The sequence below is a fragment of the Lemur catta genome, chromosome 9, assembly GCF_020740605.2.
Source record: "Lemur catta isolate mLemCat1 chromosome 9, mLemCat1.pri, whole genome shotgun sequence".
Taxonomy (NCBI): domain Eukaryota; kingdom Metazoa; phylum Chordata; class Mammalia; order Primates; family Lemuridae; genus Lemur; species Lemur catta.
In genome coordinates, this window is record NC_059136.1 from 37,986,937 (window position 1) to 38,009,528 (window position 22,592).

At 43.3% G+C, this 22,592-nt stretch overlaps 1 protein-coding gene across 3 annotated transcripts; it reads right to left on the minus strand.

Annotated features, from left to right (window-relative positions):
- Positions 1–12,745: 12,745 nt before the first annotated feature.
- Positions 12,746–20,665, minus strand: ZNF572 (zinc finger protein 572). 3 transcript variants are annotated; one of them, XR_006737154.1, is made up of 3 exons: positions 18,131–18,168; positions 14,089–14,208; positions 12,746–12,891 (listed from the first exon to the last, which is right to left on the minus strand). XR_006737154.1 is itself a non-coding variant. In XM_045560615.1 (3 exons), the coding sequence occupies exons 2-3, from the start codon at positions 18,207–18,209 to the stop codon at positions 15,964–15,966; spliced, it is 1,596 nt and encodes a 531-aa protein (XP_045416571.1). In that variant the 5' UTR covers positions 18,210–18,244; positions 20,658–20,665; the 3' UTR covers positions 14,435–15,963. The 3 variants fall into 3 exon arrangements, 2 of the variants coding, with proteins under 2 accessions (XP_045416571.1, XP_045416570.1); XM_045560615.1 differs by lacking the exons at positions 12,746–12,891; positions 14,089–14,208 and adding exons at positions 14,435–17,480; positions 20,658–20,665 and having other exon boundaries at positions 18,131–18,244; XM_045560614.1 differs by lacking the exons at positions 12,746–12,891; positions 14,089–14,208 and adding exons at positions 14,435–17,480; positions 20,520–20,653 and having other exon boundaries at positions 18,131–18,244.
- Positions 20,666–22,592: the final 1,927 nt, after the last annotated feature.

A 22,592-nucleotide genomic window follows, 5' to 3' on the forward strand; every position in this document is an offset into this window, starting at 1 on the left:
CCACAGTGCCTTTACTCACTGTGTTTCTTAAACCTGGACTGCCTTCTTTGTACCCTGTGATTTATATGCAAATCCTTTCTGCCCTTTGAAGCATGGCTGAGTTGTCACCTCTTCCACCCACTCTCCAATGACCCTCACCAAGTTACCTAATAGTTTATTCATACTCTCTTAATCCCTCCTCTGACTGTACACTTACGGTTGAGTCTTATTTTCCCTGCTAATCCCTAAATTTGTTGAGGGAAGGATCTGTGTCTGATAAATCGAAATCACCCATAGCACCAAGCACAATGCTTTAAGCTTAGTTTATCCTCCATAAAAATGTATTGAATGTATGAATGAATGATGGATAACAGTAGCATGAAAGCAGAACTAAGTGACTGGCTACCACTAACCAGTTTTGTGACCTTGGACAAGGTAAGTCACAAGTTGCTCAACCTGAGGCAGGAGAAAGTGATTTCTTAATGAAATCTGAGATGTCTTACATGATCTTGGACAAGGTAAGTCACAAGTTGCTCAGCCTTTGGCAGGAGAGGGTGATTTCTTCATGAAATCTAAGGTCTCTTGCAATCCTGTACCATATATTTGGCAAGGTTTAAGAAGATATGGCACCTCTTAAATATGATTTAAGAAATGAGGCACCTCCCCTCATCTCTTTGACTCCAAATGTTACATGTTTTACCTGCTAATAAAATAATTATCTGTCAAAACACTCTCACAGGCATTAATTTGACCCTCAAAACAACATTGATTTTTAAAATGAGAAAAATGAAATTTAAAGAGGTTAAGAGGATTGACTAAATCACAGCTGTGATCAAATTACATCATAGTAATATTAATAAAACAAAAAGTTAAAGTCCTGCCTCCAAATCTGTGTTCTCCAGTACTGTTAATTATCAATAATTGCCTTAACTTTCCAAGACTTTTATTCTTTCCTCTACAATATTCCTCATTGTTATCAATAAATTTGGTTGTTTAAAATATACATCAAATTAAGAAGGTCTGAAGAAAAGAGAATCATTTCAATGTGTGGGAAATCATTTTCCTGATGATAATTCTTCAATAAACTTCTTATTGATATCTGTGAGTTCCTATGTTGCTAAAATGATAAAATAATTGAGCAGCTGATTCTCACAGATGAGAATACACTATCACCAGGATGACTGTTACTTGCTTACCCAGTACTTGAGATTACCATAGGAAGATTTTTTGTTATTAAGTCGGTAATTTTTTAATCTCTTGAACGCAACTTTCTTTGTATCTTTATACCTGCACAAAGGCATTTTTACAGGGTAAGGTCCTTAATCCTTTGGGCAGTTCAAGATTCACTTCTAAATTTGGGACAGAGCATTTGTAATACCTAACATGGGTCACACCATGAATGCCTGGATTTTCTGAACTGAATTAAATGTTATATAAGTATTGCTTAAATATTTTTGAATCTTCCTATGGCTCATTTATTCAAAAAGGGAAATCTGTCATTTAGACCTGAAGGAAAGGCAATAAAAAATGAGAAAAAAATCAGCCACTTACCAGCAGAAAGTAATAATACTATGGAGTGGGTCCATGAGAAATATTATTACTTTTGTAATCATAACACGAGCTAACACATATAGTATGGGTAGCATTCTAAGTGCCTTTCATATTTTCATATTTTGTCCTCATTATAACACTGTTAGGTAGGTACTATTTTTTAGCCCTCTTTTACAGACAAGAAAACTGATGCACAAGGAAGTAGTCACAGCTAATCTAGTTTGCTAATCTAGGAATGTTTGACTTTGTTTTTCTTCCCAAGCAAAAATCTAGTTATCTTAAAAACAAAGAGCAACATTCAATCTTCATTCCCTTGCTTAAGCACCTCTGCTGTCACTATTGGTACATAATCCTTTTCCAAAGGATTCAACTCCATAAGCTAAGGATCATGTCTTATTCATAGTTATATATTCAGCATTTGATGTACTGTAAGCATGTTTCAATGTATTGCATACAACCTTTCCTTTTTTCATTTTGTCCTCCCCAACTTTTTTGGTAGCAAACTAAGAAATTCCTTTTTCACTGATGTTTTTATTTGGAACACACTAGAAATACATTACACTGAAACCCTGAAAGCTTGCTTACTCACCATTTACTTCATCCAAAGACTTGAAACCCCAATCATTTCATCGTTGGACATTTGCTCAGCACTTATATAATCTTTTGCAAATTCAAGTTGCAAGTGTTAGAGTCAGTTATATTACTTTGGAACTTTATTTTCATTTTATCTTTCTCCTTTATGGCTCATAAAGCCATAGAGGGGCCATTAATTCCAATTTAATGTAATAAATATGCAACAAGTAGCAAGTATCTACTTTGTGTCAGGCACTGTGCTTGGTGCTGGGTATGAACCAAGCAGACATAGCACCTGTCATCTGGAGTTTAGAGTTTAATGAGGAAACAACAATAAACCAATAATTACAGATGTTATGTATGTCAGGAAAAGAGCAAGCAAATGTTGCTCTGGAGGATAAGCTATAAACTTCCAGGTCAAAGAAGGCATACCAGAGGAAGTTACTTTTAAGCCCAGGTTTGAAGAATTAGTAGGAGTAAACAGGTATTACTTCTAATTGTCAAAGTCAAGGATCACACCTTACATTTCTTTTCCCCTTTCTCACAGTGTGATTTTTTTGCCTCTGAGTAAAACACTAATGCATGCATCCAACAATACAAGTTTTTCACTGTTGATGGCAGTATGATGCAAAGATGAGGGTTCTATTATTCTGAGCAGTCTTATCTGGAATCTTTCCGTAAGTCTTCATTCTGCTTTTTCTTCAACATCATTAACTTGAAATAATACACAGAGATGAATCTCTAAGCAAAAAGTTAACTTGGGAATACACAAGAATTGTAATGTGGAACACACAGACCAGGGTAGCCCCTAGGTGTGTCTGAAGAACAAAGGGAAAGTCTGGAGTTTTACTGGGGAAAGAGGAAGGTAAGTTGCTTTGAAAGAAATTTCAGTGGTGCTGGCAGTGTCTCGCAGGAAGACACTCCAAGCCCCCCTCCCATCTTCCTTTCTGGGCTGTCCCCTTCTGTTCTGGAAGCTCTTGTCCTTTGCTGAGGGTGGGGCCTTTCTCCTCACACTGGTGCAATCACAGTCATGTGCCCAAGGACCAGCCCTTTGTCTCCATTACAGCAAGGACTCCTCCATTCAAAGCACAACCCCCCACATCTCAGTGGGTCAGGGAGGCACCAGGCCCAGCCCTGCCTCAGGAACGCCCCTCCCCCACCTGAAACAGCCCCACAGTGTCCGTGGCTTCTGCTGCACATCCACCTGCACCTGAGACTCCACTCCCACCTGCCCCTGGCAGCCGCACATGTCACCCCAACACCCCTGCACCAAAGTCCTACCTCGCCCGTCTCCTGCCTCTGCTGGGGCAGGAGCTGTGCGTCTCACTGTCCCCCACAGCCCTTGGGGCCCAGCCTCCGAGCCTTCCCCTCTAGATCCCCAGAGCGTTTTATGAAATGCCACCAGAGTCACCTCTCTGCCCTGCTCAGACCCTCCCTGACTCCCTGCCCCGGGCTTTGTCCACATGTCCCACCTGGCTCTACAAAGGTCCCCGGGCTGGCCCTGCCCACCTGCCAGCTCCACCTCGCCTGACAAGACTACCTGGGCCCCACTCAGGGCTCTGCACCAGCAGTTCCCCACCTGGAATACATGTCCACATCTTCCCTTCCCGTGGCTGTGCCTCTGGCCACTCCCATCCCAGCTCGTCCCCTCCTCAGAGGGCCCTGGGCTGGCGACAGACCCCACCGCTCCCTCCCACAAGCCCAGCACAGCCTGAGCACGCCAGGCTGGCCCACCTTCCGCAGGGACATGTCCACCTGCACAACTGCTCACCCGAGTCGTGAGCCTCGCTGCGCCCCAGGCCTAGGGCACACTGGCCCAGTGGGCGGACAGAAGGAAGGCCTGGCAGAGTGCAGAGCTCAGAGACAGCTCAAGGGATTAAAGAGAATCAGTTTTGCAACCTTCTCCTGGCCTGAGGCCCTACAGCTCTGCTGTGAGGAGGTGAGACCGGGCAGGAAGACAGGGCCTAGGGGAGCAGGGTTTCCTAGGGGTCCCCCACCCCACCCCACCCTGGCTCTGCCGCCTACAGAGCAGCTCTCAGACCCTGCTGACCCTGGCATGCTGTGAAGGTGATGCTCTCCCACCCCATGGGCTCCTGAAGCCCAAAAGATTTAAAGATTTTCTGCTATAATATTTTTCAATAGCATCAGAGCTTTGCCTTCTCTAAATCTTAAATTCATGTAGAATTACTTTTTGCATGTGGTAATGAGGTGAGGATTCCATTTCAGTTGTTTGTTGTGCTGACATCCAATTTCCCAGCATGATTTCTTGAAAAGCCCAGTTTGTGCCCTCTGATCTTCAATAATGACCCTGAATACAGAAATACCTGCATATCCGTGGGTCTGTTTCTGGGCTCCATCCTGTTCTGCTGGCCCTACTGTGTGTCCCTGAGCAATAATTGCTCCCTCCTAATCTAGGGATATAAAAATCTTGCTAACTGGAAGGACAAGTTTGCTTATATTGTTAATTTTTGAGAATGTTGGCGATTTGGGGCCCTTAGTATTTTCATGGGTAGTTTAGAATTAGTTTCCCAGGTTTTGCACCAAAAATTTTGAGGATTTATATTATTACATTGAATTTATAGATCAATTTTGGAGAATTCACATTTTCCACACTGAATCTTCTAATCCATGAAAATGGAATGTTATTTATTTATTTATATTTTCTTTAATAATTCCCAATGAAATGATAGAATTTTCTCATGTTTATACATGAGAAAATTTTCACCAAAATTATAGAAATTTCTCCATATTTTCTCCAAAAAGCTCTTGCACATCTTTTGTTGTCTTGCCGGTATGTAGAAATACAAATAATTCTGATATTTTGATTTGTATCCAGCAATCATCTTAAGAAATCATATTAATCCCAATAATTTATCTGTAGATCCTTTTGCACTTTCCATGCATACAGCATGGTTTACTTCCCTTTCCTCTCTGTCTGTATTCCCTTGAATTCCCTTTCTTGTCTACTGCAAGGCTTCTGCCTGCAGTATAATGTTGAGTAGAAATGATAGCATGCATTATTTTCCTTCTATCTCTTAATCTCAAAAGGAATACTTTCTACATGTTAACAATTGAATGTATTTATTGTAGGCTTTCTTTTCTTTCCTCAACTTTTTTTTTCTAGTTGGCTATGGATTTTAATCATGAATGAATGTTGAATTTTCATTTAGGTCTGTGATCCATTTTGAGTTACTGTTCATATATGGTGCTTGGTATGGATCTAAGTTCATTTTATGAATGTTAATATCCAACATCCTTACAGCACCATTTGCCAAAAAGACTATTCCTTCTCCAAAATTGATTTTGCATCTTTGTCAAAAGCCTACGGTACATATATGTGTAGTTATGTTAGTTTTCTACCACCCCATAACAAATTAGTACAAACCTGGTGGCTGAAAACAATGCCCACTTGCTAGCTTACAGTTCTGCAGGTCAGAAGGTCAGGTGGCCTCAATTGGGTTCTCTGCTCAGGGTCTCACCAGGTTGGAATCCAGGTGGGAGCCCGGTTGAGCTCTTGCCTGGGGCATATGGGAAAGAGTCTGCTTCTAAGTTTGTTCAGCCTTTTGGCAGAAATAAGTCCCTTGCAGCTGTAGGGCTGAGGCTTCCATTTCTTTGCTGGTGTTCAGCCAGTGGCCACTCCCAGCTTCTAGTGGCTGCCACAGTCCTCACAAGGTGCCCGTCCCACCTGCCAGAAACCACGTGCTGACTCTGTCTCCTGCCTTGAGTCTGTAACCTCCTCTGCTGCTTTTAAGTGATTAGATTATCCCACCCAGATCATCCAGGATAACTTCCCTCTTTTAAGGTCAACTGATTAGTGACCTTAACTACATTCTAATTACCCTTTTGCCTTGTAACTCAACCTATTTACAGTCCTGGGGATGAGGATGGGAAATCTCGGAGGGAGGGGAGGTACTTAGAATTCTTCCTGCCACAGCTGGGTCACTTTCTGGACTCCCTACTCTGTCCACGGATGTTTTCATCTATCTCAACGGCAATCCCACACTGTGTAAGTGTTGAAAGCTGGTAGTCCTAGTTTTCTAATTTTGTTCTTGTTTTTCAAAAATGTATTGGCTATTCTAGGTTCTTTTATTTTTCCTATGAATTTTAGAATGAGCCTCTCAGTTTCTATAAAAATAAGTCCCCTGGGATCTTGACTGAGATTTATAAATATTTTAGTGACCCTGTGCCTCTGGGATGTGCCTACACTTTTACCTCTCAGCTTCTTTTTCCCTCCTTAGGCAAGACCTGAAGCCTAGAGAAAGCTGGTAATTTCTCTTCTTCCAGGTCCCATAAGGCTGTGGTGAAGTGTTTTCCCTCGCTGGGGAGGCCTTTGTTGTGGAAAATGCTCTGGGTTTAATTTTCCCCTGAGCATACTTCAAAATGGCTACCTTTTTCCTCCTCTTGGCCAAACGGGGGAGGAACTGGGGTCTCCTAGAAATAAAACCCACCAAGTGTGGGGACTTTCCTTTACACTGGACACCGGGGTTTCTTAGCTCTCAGGCTAGTACACACTCAGCCCCAATAACTTGGAGTTACCATGTAAACATCCCTGCAGTCACTGTCTGCAGCGATTTCTCCATCACATATGCTGATGTGGATTCTCTGGATTTGCTGGGCTCTCCCGTTTCTAGGGTGGTAGTTTCAGTGCAGGAATGACAACTTCCAAGCTTGCTCATGTCAGAGAAGACACTGGAAGTTTTTGAACAGTATTTTATCTTTGAAAGACATTTTCACTAGGTATAAAATTTTATTTTGACTTTTTTTCTCTCCACACTTTAAAAATATTGGTCCACTGTCTTCCTTGCATTGTTTCAAAAAGTCTGCCATCACATTTAGCTTTGTTCTTCTGTATGTAATGTGTCATTTTCTCTTACTACTTGTAAGATTTTCTTTTTATCACTGGTTTTGACCAACCTGATTACAATGTGCAGTGGTATTATTTTCTTCATGCATCTTATTGTTAAAGTTTATTAAGATTTTTGGATCTGTGGATTTTACAGTTTTCATCAAAGGTATAAAATTTGTAACCATTATTTTTTCAAAAATTTCCTATCTCTACTTCTTTCTCCTCTCCTTCAGAGATTCCAATTACACGTACATTAGTCCACTTGACATTGTCACACAGCTCTCTGATGCTCTATTAAATTTTTTAGTCTTTAAAAAAACTCTGTGTCTTGTTTTGTATAGTTTCTTTTGTTTCGTCTTCCAGATCACTGAACTTTGCTTCTGCAATGTCTTTTCTCCTCTTCCTTTCATACCATGTATTTTTCATCTCAAATATTATATTTTTCATCTCTAGAAGTGTGATCTGAATCTTTTTCATATCTTCCATGTCTCTGGTTGACATGATCAATTGTTCCTTTAGCTTTTGGAACATAGTAGGTACATTTGTAATAGTTATTTTAATGTCCATACCTACTAGTTGTAATACCTGTGTAAGTTCTAGGTTAAATAACAGATTGGTTTTCTCCTCCATTGGTCAAACTTTTCTGCTTTTTTGCATGCTTCATAATTTTTAGTCAAATTCACTACATTGTGATTTTTACCTTGTCGGGTGATAGACATGCTTGTATTCCTATAGATTTTTGAGGGTTATTCTGGACTCAGATTGCATGGAAACAATTTCGTATTTTCCTTTTAAGATTTTTTTAGGCAGAAGCAGAGCAGCATTAAATCTAGGACTAATTATTCCCCACTTCCGAGATAAGACCAGACTGAGGACTCTACCCAGTGCTTCACGAACTGTGAGGTCTGGCTGGTGGGAACGGGCACTGCTCCCACTCCTGTGTGTGCATTTGTTGTTGTTCATCTTTCCTGGTGCTTCTTTCCCCAGCCTTGAGTGATGTCCTCACATGCATGCACTGACCCCGGGGTGCTCAAAGGGGCCCCTCTGCAGGTCGCCAGGACTCTTTCTCTGCTTTCTGTGCTCTGAACTCCAGCCCCCTCAGTCCCCTGACCTCTCATCTCCAGTCTCCAACTCAGTCTTCGGTGTCCTGTCCGGGTTCTTCTTCCCTGGGCCATGGCCTGAAACCGAGCAGTGATCTGGAGACGTCAGAGGGCTCACTTTTTTTCCATCTCCCAGAGATTACTGTCCCTCCTCTGGTGTCCAGAATCTTGGAAACCACTATCAAATGTATGTTGTCCCCTTTTTAAGTTGGTTTTTCGAATGAGACTGGTCCTGTTGCCCTGTCGTGGCTGGAAGTGGGAGTCTCTCATTGTCTTCTCACCCTACTCAGCTTCTGCAGCTCTGTCCTCTTTCACCATTTTTATTCTTTGTGCCTTATCTCATCTCATGATCAGTCTCACCAAGGATTTGTCACTTTTATTAATATTTTCAAAAGACCATCTTTGGACCTTGTTGACTCTATTATCTGTGTCTTTCCTATTTCATTAGTTTATCTTACCTTTATTATTGATTTCATTATTCTGTTATTCTAGGTTGGGTTTATTTTGCCAGTTATTTTTTCTAACTTCTAAGACCACCCAGCTAGTATGAATTCAGGCTCTAAACCCACTTAAGGGCTGGCTTGTGTTCAAAGTCTTTCCTTCTTGTGCCGAGGTCTGAGTCAGTGGGTTTTCCTTTAATGTGCCAGGAGAGGGCCTGGGTTTGTGCCTGCTTCACAGTGTCGTTGAGTGCGCAGTCCCGTGAAACAATGGTTTGATGGGACCAATATCCTACCAGACCCCCCTCACTGGATGGACCTGGACATTGTTCTTGTTCCCAGGGACCTTGAGAACTGGGGCATGAGGCCACCCTATTGAAAAATTCTGTCAAGAGAGAGCTGGGTTCACATCTCCATTTGTTCTGTGTGCTGAGAATTCCTCTGAGCTTACCTGATTATAGATGCTTTTAAGAAGACTTTTAATTTATGTGTGTGTGCATGTACAATGTCTAAACTAGTTACTACATTTACCATTTTACTGGAAAGAAGATTACTGTAGTTATTCTTCATGAGCATTATGTTGTCATTTTATGTCTTACTGTCTGAGCCTCAAACAAGTAATCCATACCTTTTCTGCTATATCTATAATCTCTTACCTTCCTTGATAGTTTTGACATCTGCATCGAACAAGCTCAAATCTCTCCCACCTCAAAAAAAAAAAAAACTTGTTCTCAGTCCGCATCAGCCTCCTCTCTCTCCTCCCTTCACAGTCAAGCTGCTTACAAAGCACTGTCCTCTTTCGAATTGTGTCTTCTCACAACTTACTCCTGAGTTTATCATCTTGCTTCTTCCTGTACAACCCACTGAAACTCCTCGGGCCAGACCCTAGGCCACTTCTTGCTGACGCAGGAGATGTCCTCAGTCCCTGTCTCCACTGCTTGGCCGCCCTGGCTCTCCTGAGCCCTCTCTTCCGGGAGATGCCCGGGCTTCCTCCCTTCTCCTGTTTCCCTCCTACTTCCTGGATGTTTCTGGCACCAATCTCCTCCCTTTGTTCTCATTCTCAGGGAGTGAAAAAGGAGGCTCTTACCTGGAGGGGAGGGGTCTGGGCCGAGGGGATCCAGACCCCTTGGAATCGTTAACCCTCTGGTGTTTAAAGGGGCCAGTGGAGACCAGCGGGATGTTCTTGGGGATACTGGTTAATGTGGCAACAGGCTTTGGGTTTGGCCTGGAAGAGACTCTGAGAACGTCAAGGACAGAGCCAAGAGTCTGCTTGGATGACAAGTGCCACCATTTGTGACAAGGTTGTCCCTGTGCACACCAATGTTTGAGAGTTCTAACTCAATACAAAGAGAGGGCCAGGCCACTGCCCCTCGACTCCGGTATTAGTGGTTCTGGGGTACAGCCCAAGGCTGGCCCAGCTGAAGGGCAGAGAGAGCCCTGAACAGGGCGGGGAGCAGGGGCTGAGAGCAAGGTGGCTCAGCCCCCTCCAGGTCAGTGTGCGACTCTGGAATGCTGGGAGGGGACGGACCAGCCAGGAGGAGCGAGGGGTGCAGGGTGTCTGTGGGAAGAGCCCACTGAGCACATTGGCTGGTGGGCAGCAGGGTTCCTCAGGGAGGAGGGAAGGTGGCACACTCTGTTTCAATGGACGTGCCGACCTTGGGGAAACACCAGCCACCTCGTCCCCCTTCCCTTTCCCTTCTCAGCCCACCTGGGTCTCCTGCCCCAGAGCACCCTCTGCACCTGCCCTCCTCCTCCCCCACCCCACACCCACAGAGCACCTTGGGGCCAGGGCAGGAGTGGGGAGGGCACAAGAGCATCAGTGGCTGATCCGCTCCCCCAGGAGGAGAGACGTTGACAATGACAGTTGGCATGACAGAGGGAATGGCTACTGAGTGCCCGCCCTGGGGCAGAGAGCTGCTGGCACAGAAGGGCAGGATGACCTGTCTCGCGTGTAGAGCCGTGCCCCCAGGTACTGCCGGGAACTGCAGGCCACACACAGGTCCCTTGCTGCCGCGGGAGAGACCAGGACACTCCCTGCCCGAGGCCTGCCTCTGGGTCTCCTGTTCCTGGAGCTGCTGCCTCCACCGGCTCTTGGCCCTGACCCCCTGTCCTGCACCCCGTTTTCCCTGGTTGTGCTTGTCACGGAGCCGGTCAGCTACTGAGCGTGTCTCTCTGGGCACAGAGCACGGTGTATGCGTGTTTTTCCTCTTATCAGGTTCGATTCCACGCCATGGACCTTGTCATCTCGCCAAACTCTTCCACTTTCAGAATTCCTAATTCCGGAATTACAGAATCAGAATCTCCCCCTCTGTCCAATATCTGCCACCCCCACCCCGCCTGCCTTCATCCAAGGGAACACTTTCTCCTGACCCTCTGCTATCCTCCCGGGCCCCAGCCCTCCTGAGCTGTCCCCCCACTTCCAGGCTGTCCTCGGAGAGGCACTGACCTGGGAAGTGGCCACCAGTTTCCTCGGTCAAGGGGGGAGGGGGCCACCAGGAGAGGGCTGAGGGACGGCAGCCTTGGTCCGGGCCTCCCGATGGTGCCCTATTGAGCACATCCCACCCAAAGCCGGGGCCAGAGCGCCCTTTGGTGCAATCCACAAGGCGCCCTCCCCCAGCAGAGGGCAGTGGGAGACAGGTGCTTGCAGGTCCAGAGGGTGAAAGGGACACCTGTGTTCTCCTCTGACCCGCCCTTCCTTCTGCAGTTAAATTCTCAAGTGCGGCTCCCCTTGCCGGCTCCACCCTCTGGCTCTGGCCCAGAGAACCTCTGCTGGAGGGTTCTTTTAGTGTGAGTGTTGCTTATCCTGTGGCCCTTGACAGACACTCCCCCATTAAGCAAAGATCACCCACCCAGGAGCACATGGACCAGGCAAGAGGCAGGAGGGCTCTGCCCCTGTTGACTGTTAGACCCTGTTGACCCTTAGAATAAAATCCTGCCACCTCCCCAGATCTGCCCTGTCCTGTAACTGACTCATTTCTCCCCACTCTCCCCTCCACAACCTAGGGGTGCCGGATAAAACACAGGGCTCCCAGTTACACTGGAATTTCAGATAAACAATGAATGACTTTTAGTGCAACTTCTGGGACATACTTGCACTAAAATAGTCATTTGTTCACTGCTGCAGAAAGAGTTTTCCCTGAGCACCAGAAGGAAGGAGGATTCCCCCATCCTGTATCCTATGACCTTGTCTTATGCTTCTCTTGGCCCTTAGCACGGCCTCTGATACAATCTTATGTTTTGCCTTGTCCACGCCCCCACTAGAATACCAGCTCCGTGTGAGAAGCCAAGTCTGCTGTGCAGAGGGCAGGCGCATGGCAGGTGTTGAACACACACTTGTCCAGTGTTGTCTACTATGTACAAGCCCCCTGCAAGAGGTTTTGATGTGCCCACCCTGCAGCCAAGGAAACTGAGGCTCAGAAAGGTGAATGACCTACCTGAGGTCTCCAGCTGGCCCTTCCTATGCTGTACTGTGCTGTGTGCACGTGAGCAGTTGTAGTCACTACACCTTAGTATGATGGGCTGGGGTGGGAGGGAGAAAGCACAGGAAGGGGTAGTTTCTAGCAGCAAATGAAACTGGGCTGCAGAGGGGTCTCCAAGAGCACAAGGCCACGGGCAGGAGCCAGGGTTTCCCCAGAGGTGGTCCAGGTACCACTGCAGAGGTACAATGTCACTGGATGGCCCGTGGACACCACTTTTCTAAGGTTAATGGTTATGGGTTTGTTTCAATGTGAATTAATTAGAAAAATTTTTGGATAAGTTGGAAAACTTGTGATTTTGTGGATATGATTGCTTAAGACAAAACCAAGCTCAAAATAAATCAATTTAAAAAAAAGATTAAGAAGAACACATAGGCCGGGCGCAGTGGCTCACGCCTGTAATCCTAACACTCTGGGAGGCCGAGGCAGGCAGATTGTTTGAGCTCAGGAGTTCGAGACCAGCCTGAGCAAGAGCGAGACCCCGTCTCTACTAAAAAAAATAGAAAGAAATTAGCTGGACAACTAAAAATATATATATAAAAAATTAGGCGGGCATGGTGGCGCATGCCTGTAGTCCCAGCTACTCGGGAGGCTGAGGCAGTAGGATCGCTTGAGCCCAGGAGTTTGAGGTTGCTGTGAGCTAGGCTGATGCCACAGCACTCTAGGCCGGGCAACAGAGTAAGACTCTGTCTAAAAAAAAAAGAAGAAGAACACATAATGTCCATGAATACAGTAGATGCCAGAGATGATGATAATCTTGGTATTAATAATAACATTAGCAGCATTAACAGTAATAATAATGGCAGCTCTTCTTGATCAAGTAGGTTCTTTCCACCCGCCAGGCGTTCTTCCAAGTCCTTTCCATTAATTAACTCACTGAATCCTCAAATCACCCCAAATGCTGGAACCACTAGTGTTGCCTCCATTTCCTAGGTGAAGAAACAGAAGTCACGTTTTGTTTGTTTTATATTTTTCTTTCATTTCTTTCTTTCCTGCCATCCACTCAGGGCTTCCTGGGCCACCCCTTACCCACCTCTGCTCCCCCAGGCTCCCTTCCGTCCTCCCAGCAAGGCGGCCTTAGGGCCTGGCAGCACGGGGACAGGTGCCAGCCAGGGAGCGAGCTGGGCCTCGCCGTGGGCAGGGTGTGGCCGTGGCAGGCTACTGCAGCTGGGAAGGGGCTGGTGTGGGGCTGGGCCGCGTGCTGCCATATCTGAATCCAGATCTGACATTTGATGTATCATTTTGTCAACAGAAAAAAAGCTGTCCAGTTGAAATGTTATATAATACAAGCCACATGTGTAATATAACATTTCCTTGTTGCCACATCAAAAGGTAAAAATTAATAAGATATTTTATTTAATCGAATTTATCCCAAATAGTGTCATTTCAATATGTAATCAATATAAAATACTGAGATATTTTATATTTTTTCTGTAATAAATCTTTGAAATCCGGCGTTAGTTTATACTTATAGCACATCACAGTTCAGACTAGTGACATTTGAAGCACTCATGTGGCTGGTGGCTCCCAGCTTGGAGGGTACAGATCTATATCTGGCTTGAATACCTCTGGTGATAGGGAGCTCACTACCTTTTGGGAAGTCCACTCCATAGCTGCATGATCTGAGTTGGGAATTGACCATAGGGCTAGCTGGTTGACTATAGAGGAGACCCAGCTTCACTCTCTGGGTCCCCAAGCCAACTGGCATTCTCTGTGAGTCAAGTACCTCACATCCTCTGCCTCAGGGAGCCCCACAGCAGCCCTGAGATGGTTTCTGTGGTTGTTCTTAATCTCCGCTTTTCTTGTTGAAGAATCTGGCTCAGAGACTCTGAGTGACATCCTCAGGGAGACCCAGCCAGGAGGTAGCAATGTTAGCATGGAAGATCTTTCACCTGTATTTATCAGTCTAATCAACTAGTATCTTCTTAATGTGAACATTTATCCATGACTTAGCATGGCTCAAAATTAATCATGGCCAATTTGCAACCAAGCTTCCATTCTATCCCTCAATCTGTTAAATGCTAGATTATGTACTAATTTTAACGGAGTCAAGCAATGTTAGATAAGAAACCTGGCTGTCTTAACACCTACAAGCTACCTCTGCCTGGAGGCAGCTATAAACCCACCATGTGACTGCTGGGCATCCTGTTTCCATTTGCATCCTTATAACCAAGCCCCACCCTTTGGACCATCCTCAGCTTTGACTTGATTTCAACTTCACTGGAAGGAGGGATGCTCTTAGTTGTCTGTGGTAAAAAAAAACAAAAACAAAAACTGCTATAAAAACTTGTCCTAAGATATTAAAATTTAGGAAAATTTGGGCAATACTATATAACACACAAGGTTGAAAGATGCTTAGGTGAGCATCACCTAAAAGCCAATGATGCCCCATCAATGTTTTCCCCTTTTGAAAGCAGAAAATCACCCTCAAATACTTCTTACATACCTTTATTTGTTAGCTGTTGCTTTATTTTTAAATAATAAACAACACAAAAACAGACAATTGCCTTGCCAGCATCAGGTGCACCACAATCATGAAAAATGAAATAATCCCCATGTAATCCAATTACCCTCCAGCTACAGCCCTTTGCAGCAACCAGAACTGGCGCCATATTCCTAATATGTGTCTCTACATATTCTTAATAAGATATATTTTACATCCAAATGTGACATGAAATCCTGGGCAACTCAGAAGTCCTAACCTTCCTATCCATCTACCTTTTGCATTAGGAGGAAAAAATAGGAGAGGGAGAATTAGATGTATCTAAAACTTTCCAAAGCATTATCCCCATAGTACAGATGAGTAGGGAAGGTGATGTCCTAGTTATCAGATCCATATACCATGTATGTTAAGAGGCAAAAGAAAATTGCCAGTACTGAAGCTAAGGAATCTCAGTGTCCAATGGCAAACTGTTCTTGGACAGTGGCTCAGCATTAGTGGGTTAATTATTAGAGGGGAAAAAAATGGTTCCTGAGCTTACCCAGAATTACATGATGGGAAAACTCTGGGAAAAGACTCTTTGTCAAAAACTTATAAAAAGAATTCAGGAATCCTACCTACTATTGTGGCTTAGGTCAAGGCAGTCACTAGATAACCCAGTTGGCTGCACATAAATTATAACACATAATTATTAGAATATCCAATCTTTAGACCCAGTACCTTCAAAACTCTATCCCATTTCTACTCTATATTGCAATTCCTTTTGGAGAAAAAAAAAAACCTCAGAGCATATTTCTGCAGTCTTATATGAAATATTTACTAGTCAGTCAAGAATGATGATCCTGAAAGAAAGAACCTTCTATAATATCCAATACAGCAGCCACTAGTCACATGTGGCTACCGAGCACTTAGCAAGTGGCTAGTGTGACCAAGGAATTGGATTTTAAATTACATTCCTCTAAGTATAAATTAATTAATATAAATTTAAATAGCCACATATGGCTCAAGGCTATGATATTGAACAGTGCAGTTCTAGATGCTATAAAAGCTAATTTTAAGTACATAAGAATGCATTTTAAAGTATGAATCTTTTTTTCTTAAGACCCAACAAAACATCCAGGAAATCACATGATTTGTTCAAAAAGATCCTTTCTCTGGGTAAACCCATGAGACCAATAATGATTTATCTTTACCCATAAGGCAAAAGAAAATAAGGTAATGCAATAACAATCCTAGCTTCAAGTTCTCAAGTCCTTTTACTTCTTACTCCTAGGATCACTCTTTATGTGTTTCTTTGAAGCTATCTCTATCTTACCTTAAATAAAAACAAAATTCTCCTTTTTCTTCATCCTTGGGAGTATCTCTCACAGGAAAGATCCAATAACCTGGTGACCTGGTTCTTCCCATCCTCTAAAGTGACAGGTTGACATTTTCCAAATGTTTTGACAAATACACCAAAGAAACTTTGTAGCACAATGATCTTATACCAATACCTTAACTGTAATGGTCCAATGGCGGGGGTGGGACGGGTTGAGGGGTGGAAACAACAAGGCTTTGGGACTCAGGAAGAAGATGAATTTGAGACTGAAAATGAAGGGATAAGGGGTATTTCCTTTGAATAGTTTTTCCAAGTCCATTCATGAGGAAAATCTCCAACTTCAGGAGACTCCAAGGACTTTTCTATGTGAATTTTCCGATGCTGACTGAGGTAGGCACTTCTACTGAAGCATTTCTCACAGTCAGTACATTTGTAAGGTTTTTCTCCTATGTGGGTTCTCCGGTGCCTGATAAGGTTAAAGCTTTGACTGAAGCATTCACCACAGTCAGGACACTTATAAGGTTTCTCTCCTGTGTGCGTCCTTTGGTGAATCACCAGCGTGGAACTCTGACTAAAAGTTTTCCAGCACTCAGAACATCTGTAAGGTTTTTCTCCTGTATGTGTTCTCTGATGTCTAATGAGATGGGAGCTAAGGCCAAAACTCTTTCCACATTCACAACATCTATATGGTTTCTCTCCTGGCTGGATTCTGCATTCTTCCATCACATTGCAGTTCTGACTCAAAATTTCTTCACATTCAGAACTTTCATACGATTTCTCTCCTGTGTGTGTTTTCTGGTGTGTAATAAGGTTTGAACTTCGACTAAAATTCTTCCCACATTCTGGACACTGATAGGGCTTTTCTCCCGTATGTATTCTCTGATGCTTTATTAGAGTAGAATTACAACCAAAATTTTTTCCACACTCAAGACATTTATAGGGCTTCTCACCTGTGTGTGTCCGCTGGTGGCGAATCAGGCTGGAACTCTGACTAAAACTCTTCCCACAATCAGGGCACCTATAAGGTTTTTCTCCAGTGTGAGTCCTCTGATGTTCTATTAGGACATAGCTGTGGCTGAAACCTTTTCCACAAACAGGACATTCATATGGTTTTTCACCTGTATGTGATCTGTGATGCTGAATAAGGTGAGAGCTGCTACTGAAACTCTTCCCACACTCAGGACACTTATAGGGTTTCTCTCCCGTGTGAGTTCTCTGGTGGATAATAAGATGAGAGGTATTGCTGAAGCTTTTCCCACATTCACCACACTGGTAAGGCTTCTCTCCTGTGTGCATTCTTAGATGCTGAATCAGGTGAGAACTGTTACAAAAGCACTTCCCACACTCAGAGCACTTGTAAGGCTTTTCTCCCGAGTGGGTCCTCTGGTGAGTACGCAAATGGGAACTATTATTGAAGCTTTTCCAACATTCAGAACATTTGTAGGGTTTGTCTTCAAAGGATGAATTCTGCTGGACAGAAGCACTGGCATGTTTTCCTGGGTCCCATTCCTGGTGATTGGGTTTTTCCTCCTCTTTCCCTATAGAATTTCCCCAATTCTCTGACTTGATTTTATTCTCATAGGAATCTTGACACCAAATGTCATCTCCTTGGGACCAAGTCAATGGCATTTCTTTTGCATCCTCATGCTTACAATTTTGTGGGCCATTTCTTTTAGACCATTTTGAAGCTCTCTCTTTAAGTTTATCTGGCTTAGGATTATTATGTTGAACAGTTCCCAAATTATTCTTACTTTCATCTCCTGTAAGAATAAACAAATATACTAAATGTATTCCCTAATCTCTACCAGAGAAGTAAATTCTAAATTGCAGTGGAAGAGAGGGAATAACAATGTAAAACCTCATAAATTATTTTACATAAAAAGTTTTTAAAGCTAGTTTTGCTTCTTTTCCTTGTGTTCACCAGAAGCAAGTGAATTTTTTGTACTTAGTAACAACACTAATGAATTATTTGAACCATTGTCAGCAATTGCCAAGGGGGATATCAATCTAAAAATGAACGCATTAAATTTTATTCTAGAAGACTTAGAAAAGAGGGCATTTGAATAGGGATAAAATTGAACAGGATCCCATCGGAGGTGAAAACTAGACAATAGCTTTGTTAAAATCTGAGCAAATACTATAGATATAACAATAGCCACTAGATTTATTAAGAATAGTAGCTTTACATGTGGTATCTCATTAATTCTAAAATACATGTGAAATACATATCATTTTTTTTCCTTAAAGATAACAAAACTAAGGCTGAAAGAATTAACATAGCTTATAGTGAGAGAGCAGGGAATTAAATTAGGGTTTGTCTCATTCTAATGCCCTTTTCTTTCTACATACTCTGTTAGCACATCTTGTAACACATTTCCTAAGGATTCAGATCATCTTCTTGATCCCTCACCTGTGAAGGGGCTTTTCAAACTCTCCTTCTCCATGAAGCCATTAGAATATGAGACCAACAATTCTTTTTCTTGTTCCATCACAATGATCACAGCAAGGTTAGGGATCAGAAATCCTGTAGAAGGAAACATATCATGCTTGGAGGCATTTGTTAAAGTGTATACTTCCTCCTTCCTTCCCAACCATTGCAATATAACAATAGGAGGCATAGAATTTTCTGTCAACCATGCTGAAAATAAGAAATATGGCTCTTGGAAACCCTATTAGAAAAATCTTATCTCAGAAACAAGTGTTTAGAATTAATGGTTAACCTGATTAATCTTTTCTAAAGAAATAACAATTTAAATAATTAAATCTTCACATTAAAGGTCTGAGGATCAAGATTTAAAAGTAGAATGAATACTAATACTCACTGTCCATTCATAGCTTAGAAACACTGTTAACTGAAAAAACAAAATAATTTTTTAGAAAAGGCATCAATAATAAAACTTATAAAGACTTCAAGGAGGTGGGCTCAGTGACTCATCCCTGTAATCTCAGCATTTTTGGAGGCCAAGGCAGGAGGATTGCTTGAGGCCAGCAGTTTGAGACTAGCCTGAGCAACATAAGAAGATCCCCTCTCTACAAAAGCTTTAAAAATTAGCTGGGCATGGTGGCACATGCCTGTAGTCCCAGCTACTCAGGAGGCTAGGGCAGGATTTCTTGAACCCATGAGTTTGAGGTTACAGTGAGCTATAATCATGCCACTGCTCTCCAGCCTGGGCTACAGTAAGACCCTTTCTTCAAAAAAAAAAAAAAAAAAAAAACACAACAACAACAAACAAAACAACTTCAAGGAATCAATAGAAGGCATAAGAAGCAGCTAAAGAAGAGAAAGTACCCTGTCTAGTTTCAAAAGAATAACTTGGTCTTTGACAGAAGAAAGAAACCTTTAAACTCAATTTCAAAGGAAAGTTAGGATTTATATAACCAGTAATAAGAAATTAGGACAAAGCAGGGCTGGAATAATTATAGCCAATAATCCCTAAATATAAAAAGGAGAAAGGAGACTAAAGAGAGACCTCTTCCTTCTTTGCTCTAAGTTTCTAAGTCTATTAGAATCACAATACCTATTTCAGCCTAAACTTTATCTTCTGGAGCCAACTATAATCCCTCACCTACTTTAAGGGAATAGAAGAAGTACCACTGGAGGCAGTTACATATGGCCTTAGCATCAATTTCAGGGTATAAAGAATAGCATAATTTTGGGAAAAATAAGAGCCTAAAAAAAGGATATACAAAGGCACACGTAAAAAACAAACAAAGAAAATAATGTACTATAATTATAATTTTCACCCTATTACTGCCTATCCTGTGTCAGGTAATGAACTAAATTATTTGTACATATTTCTCATTTAAGAGTAGCCCCTTGAAGTGTATGAACAATTACCAGCATTTCATAGATGAGTTTAAAAAGCAGTAAAAACTTTCCTAAGGTCACATAGAAGTGGTAGAGCAGGTTTGAGCCCCAAGTCTGACTGGATGCTGACTTTCACACCCTTATCTGTTACAGTAACCTAAAACAAGAAACAGTGCTGGGCATAATTCCAAACTGCAAGCGATCTTCAAAGAGTACGTTTATTTTAGAACATATTAACTGGGTTTTTAGAAAACAGATCTACATCCCTAAACCTTATACCAAAGTGGATCGGCATTCTGTAAACTCACTGAGCAACTAGAGATTTGTTCTAGAGAAAGGTGAAACTAATGTACATTACACATAGTCCCAGTGTTTGAGTGGGAAAAACATCCACCTGAATGCAAAAAAGGGGGGGCAGGTTGTTCGAATGAAGTAATATGTTTTGCTGTCTGAGTCACGTATTTTTATCAACGTATTTACAAAGGAAGCATGAGTCTGGGTGACAGATTGCCGTCCCATCATTTTCCCTGCTAAAATACTATTGGTAGTAAAGGAACCCTTCGGGCTCAGCAAAACGGTGGGTAATTCAAGGCCATAAACGGTATTAAAAGGCTGTCCTTAGGATGTCCACAGAGAAGGGTTGTTTTTAGGAGCAAACGTGATTAGAATGGGGCCATGCTTTGATCAGAAAGCCTTCCAAAGAAAATGCACTGCCTGAAGCTTAGCTTTAAGCACCGCTGGAGGGACCACAGCTTGGAGACCCTGCGGGGCGAAGTTCCAGGAGACCAGGCCATCTCTGGCAGACGGGATCCTTGAGGGGACCCCGCCGGCGAGGAAGGCGCGGTGGCGGGTGGGGCCGGCGGGGGAGGCTGGGCCTCTGGCCTCGCGGCTGCAGGGTCCCCCCCGGGACGGGCGCTGCAGCCTGGGCGGCGCACTGGCCGCTCCTCCTGCCCGCAGCCCTCGGCCCTCTCCCCCCGAGGCAGGAACTCACTGTTCTGGGGGCTGCACCCCAGGCGCCCCGCACCCCTAGGAGCCCCAGCGGTCCCGGAAGAAGGAGCCCCTGCTCCTTCCCACCCCACCAACCCAGGGTCCTAAACGATTATCCCGGAGGACAGAAACAGGAAGTTACCCCATCTTCCCCGGCGGGCTTTGCCGGGCCTCTCTAGGAAGGAACGATGGCTGACTCTCGTTGATTTTAACCCTTGGGGTCCTGGACCAGAAACGAGCCTGCTGGTGAATTTCCTTTCCTTGGGCCGTGACTCGCCCCCTGTGAATCTCATTCCTCTCACCGACAGGATAGGGGCCTGACTGGAGCTTAAACTTTTCCTTGCCTTCAGGGCATCATCACGTTTACCATTGTCATCACCATCATTAGAATCAAAATCAATCTAGTATTTATGAAGCATCTATTGTTTATGTTCTCACAACTGTGAGCATGGATACATATTTAGCTATCTGTGAAACACCTGAAGAGCTAAGGCATCTATCCACACATAAAACAATTAGTTTGCAAGGCAACTTTATTGATTACACGCACAGAAGCAGTTCATTTCTCCTTTTTCATTACAGAGAAAATAGAAGCCAATCCCTCCATCTCTCCCACACCAAATACAAATCCACTTAAGTTTGCATCCCCCTCCCCCATTCTCTTTCTTCCTCCTGTTACAACAGAGGATCTCTCCTTTGCATTTAAAGCAAGCCTTTGCTGATACCCACTTTCCTTCCCACCTTCTAGGAAACTTCATCGTATCAACTAAGCTCTCAATTACCCCAGCCCATCCCAAAATAGTCCCTCAGTTTTCTTTTCTCTTCTTTTTTTCACTCACAATATTTCCATTTCATCGCTTCTCCACTCCCCTTAACAATTGTCCTGCAACAAAAGCAACAAATCCCTAACATCACCACTGACCTCCAGGTTGTTAGTGCAATTGGTCTTTTTCAATTTTCAGGTCCTTTTTCAAGAGTTTTGAGGTGACTGAGGACTCTGTTCTTCTAGAAACACTCTTTTGAGGTGATACCACATTCTCCTCCTTTTCCTCTGACATCTCTAGTCAATCCTGTTAGTCTCTTTTCCAAGTCCCATCTGCATTAAGTGTTGAGGTTCCTCAAGGTCATTCTACTCCTCTCCTCTTATAGTGATAGAATGTTCTCTGTCCACTCCCACATTTTCAAATACTACCTAAGCAGACAATTCAAAAATTTACATCCCCAGCCCAGGCTGCACGTCCGAGCTCTTCACTCTTACACCCAATGGTCTACTTGACATTTCATATTGGAGGTCTCAATAACACCTCAAAACCAAAATGTCAAAAATCAAATTCATGATATTTTTTCTCTCTCCCTGTTCTCCCCCATATACACATATAAACACAGAATAAAATAAACCTGTTCCTCGTTAGGGTGAAAAGCCTAGTAGGTGCTCACAGCATGAGTGGAGAAAGATTTCTCACACAGAAATTAAGATATAAAAGTAAAAAATGTTTATTTTTATCCTTCTAAGAAGAGAGTGGAAGAGAGAGGGAAAAGAGAGGGGGAAGAAGGAGAGCAGGGAGATGGTGTGGCATCCCAAAGAAAGAGAAAGGGATGCCAGCAGTGAGGCCAAGTGACTTGCTGATTTTAAGGGGATGAAGAGAAAAAAAAAAAGAAATAGTGATGGCAGTTGATAACAAAAGCGGCAGCGGGATGCCAAAGTCCAAGACTTGGTTTCCTGCCTTTCCTTGGGGAAGGGGTTATCACAGGAGATGTGACTCTGTCCTCTAGATACGATTCAGGCTGTAGCTCATTCTTCTGCTGTTTACTCAGGAACTCTGTAAAAGCAGAGTCTCAAAAAACCATTTTGAAAGAGAGATTTATATCTCTTTTCCGTCCATTCAGCTCTTTTCAGAAGTTGTGCAAAACAGAACTACAGCAGGGTACCTGTTAGTGAGATAACTCACAGGATTGATCTTTAACTGGGGAAATGGTGGGATGATTAGGCATTTTCCTGTTATTTTTGCAGGGATGCCCCTTTCATTTCTCTTTTAATATTCTTTCCCTCAACCATCCATCCAGTTATGTAGAAGCC

Coding starts and splice junctions, on each gene's coding strand:
- ZNF572 (XM_045560615.1), bottom strand. CDS start 18,209: ATGGAACAAGAAAAAGAATTGTTGGTCTCATATTCTAATGGCTTCATG. Junction 17,481..18,130: donor TTTGAAAAGCCCCTTCACAG/GTGAGGGATCAA, acceptor TTATTCTTACAG/GAGATGAAAGTAAGAATAAT.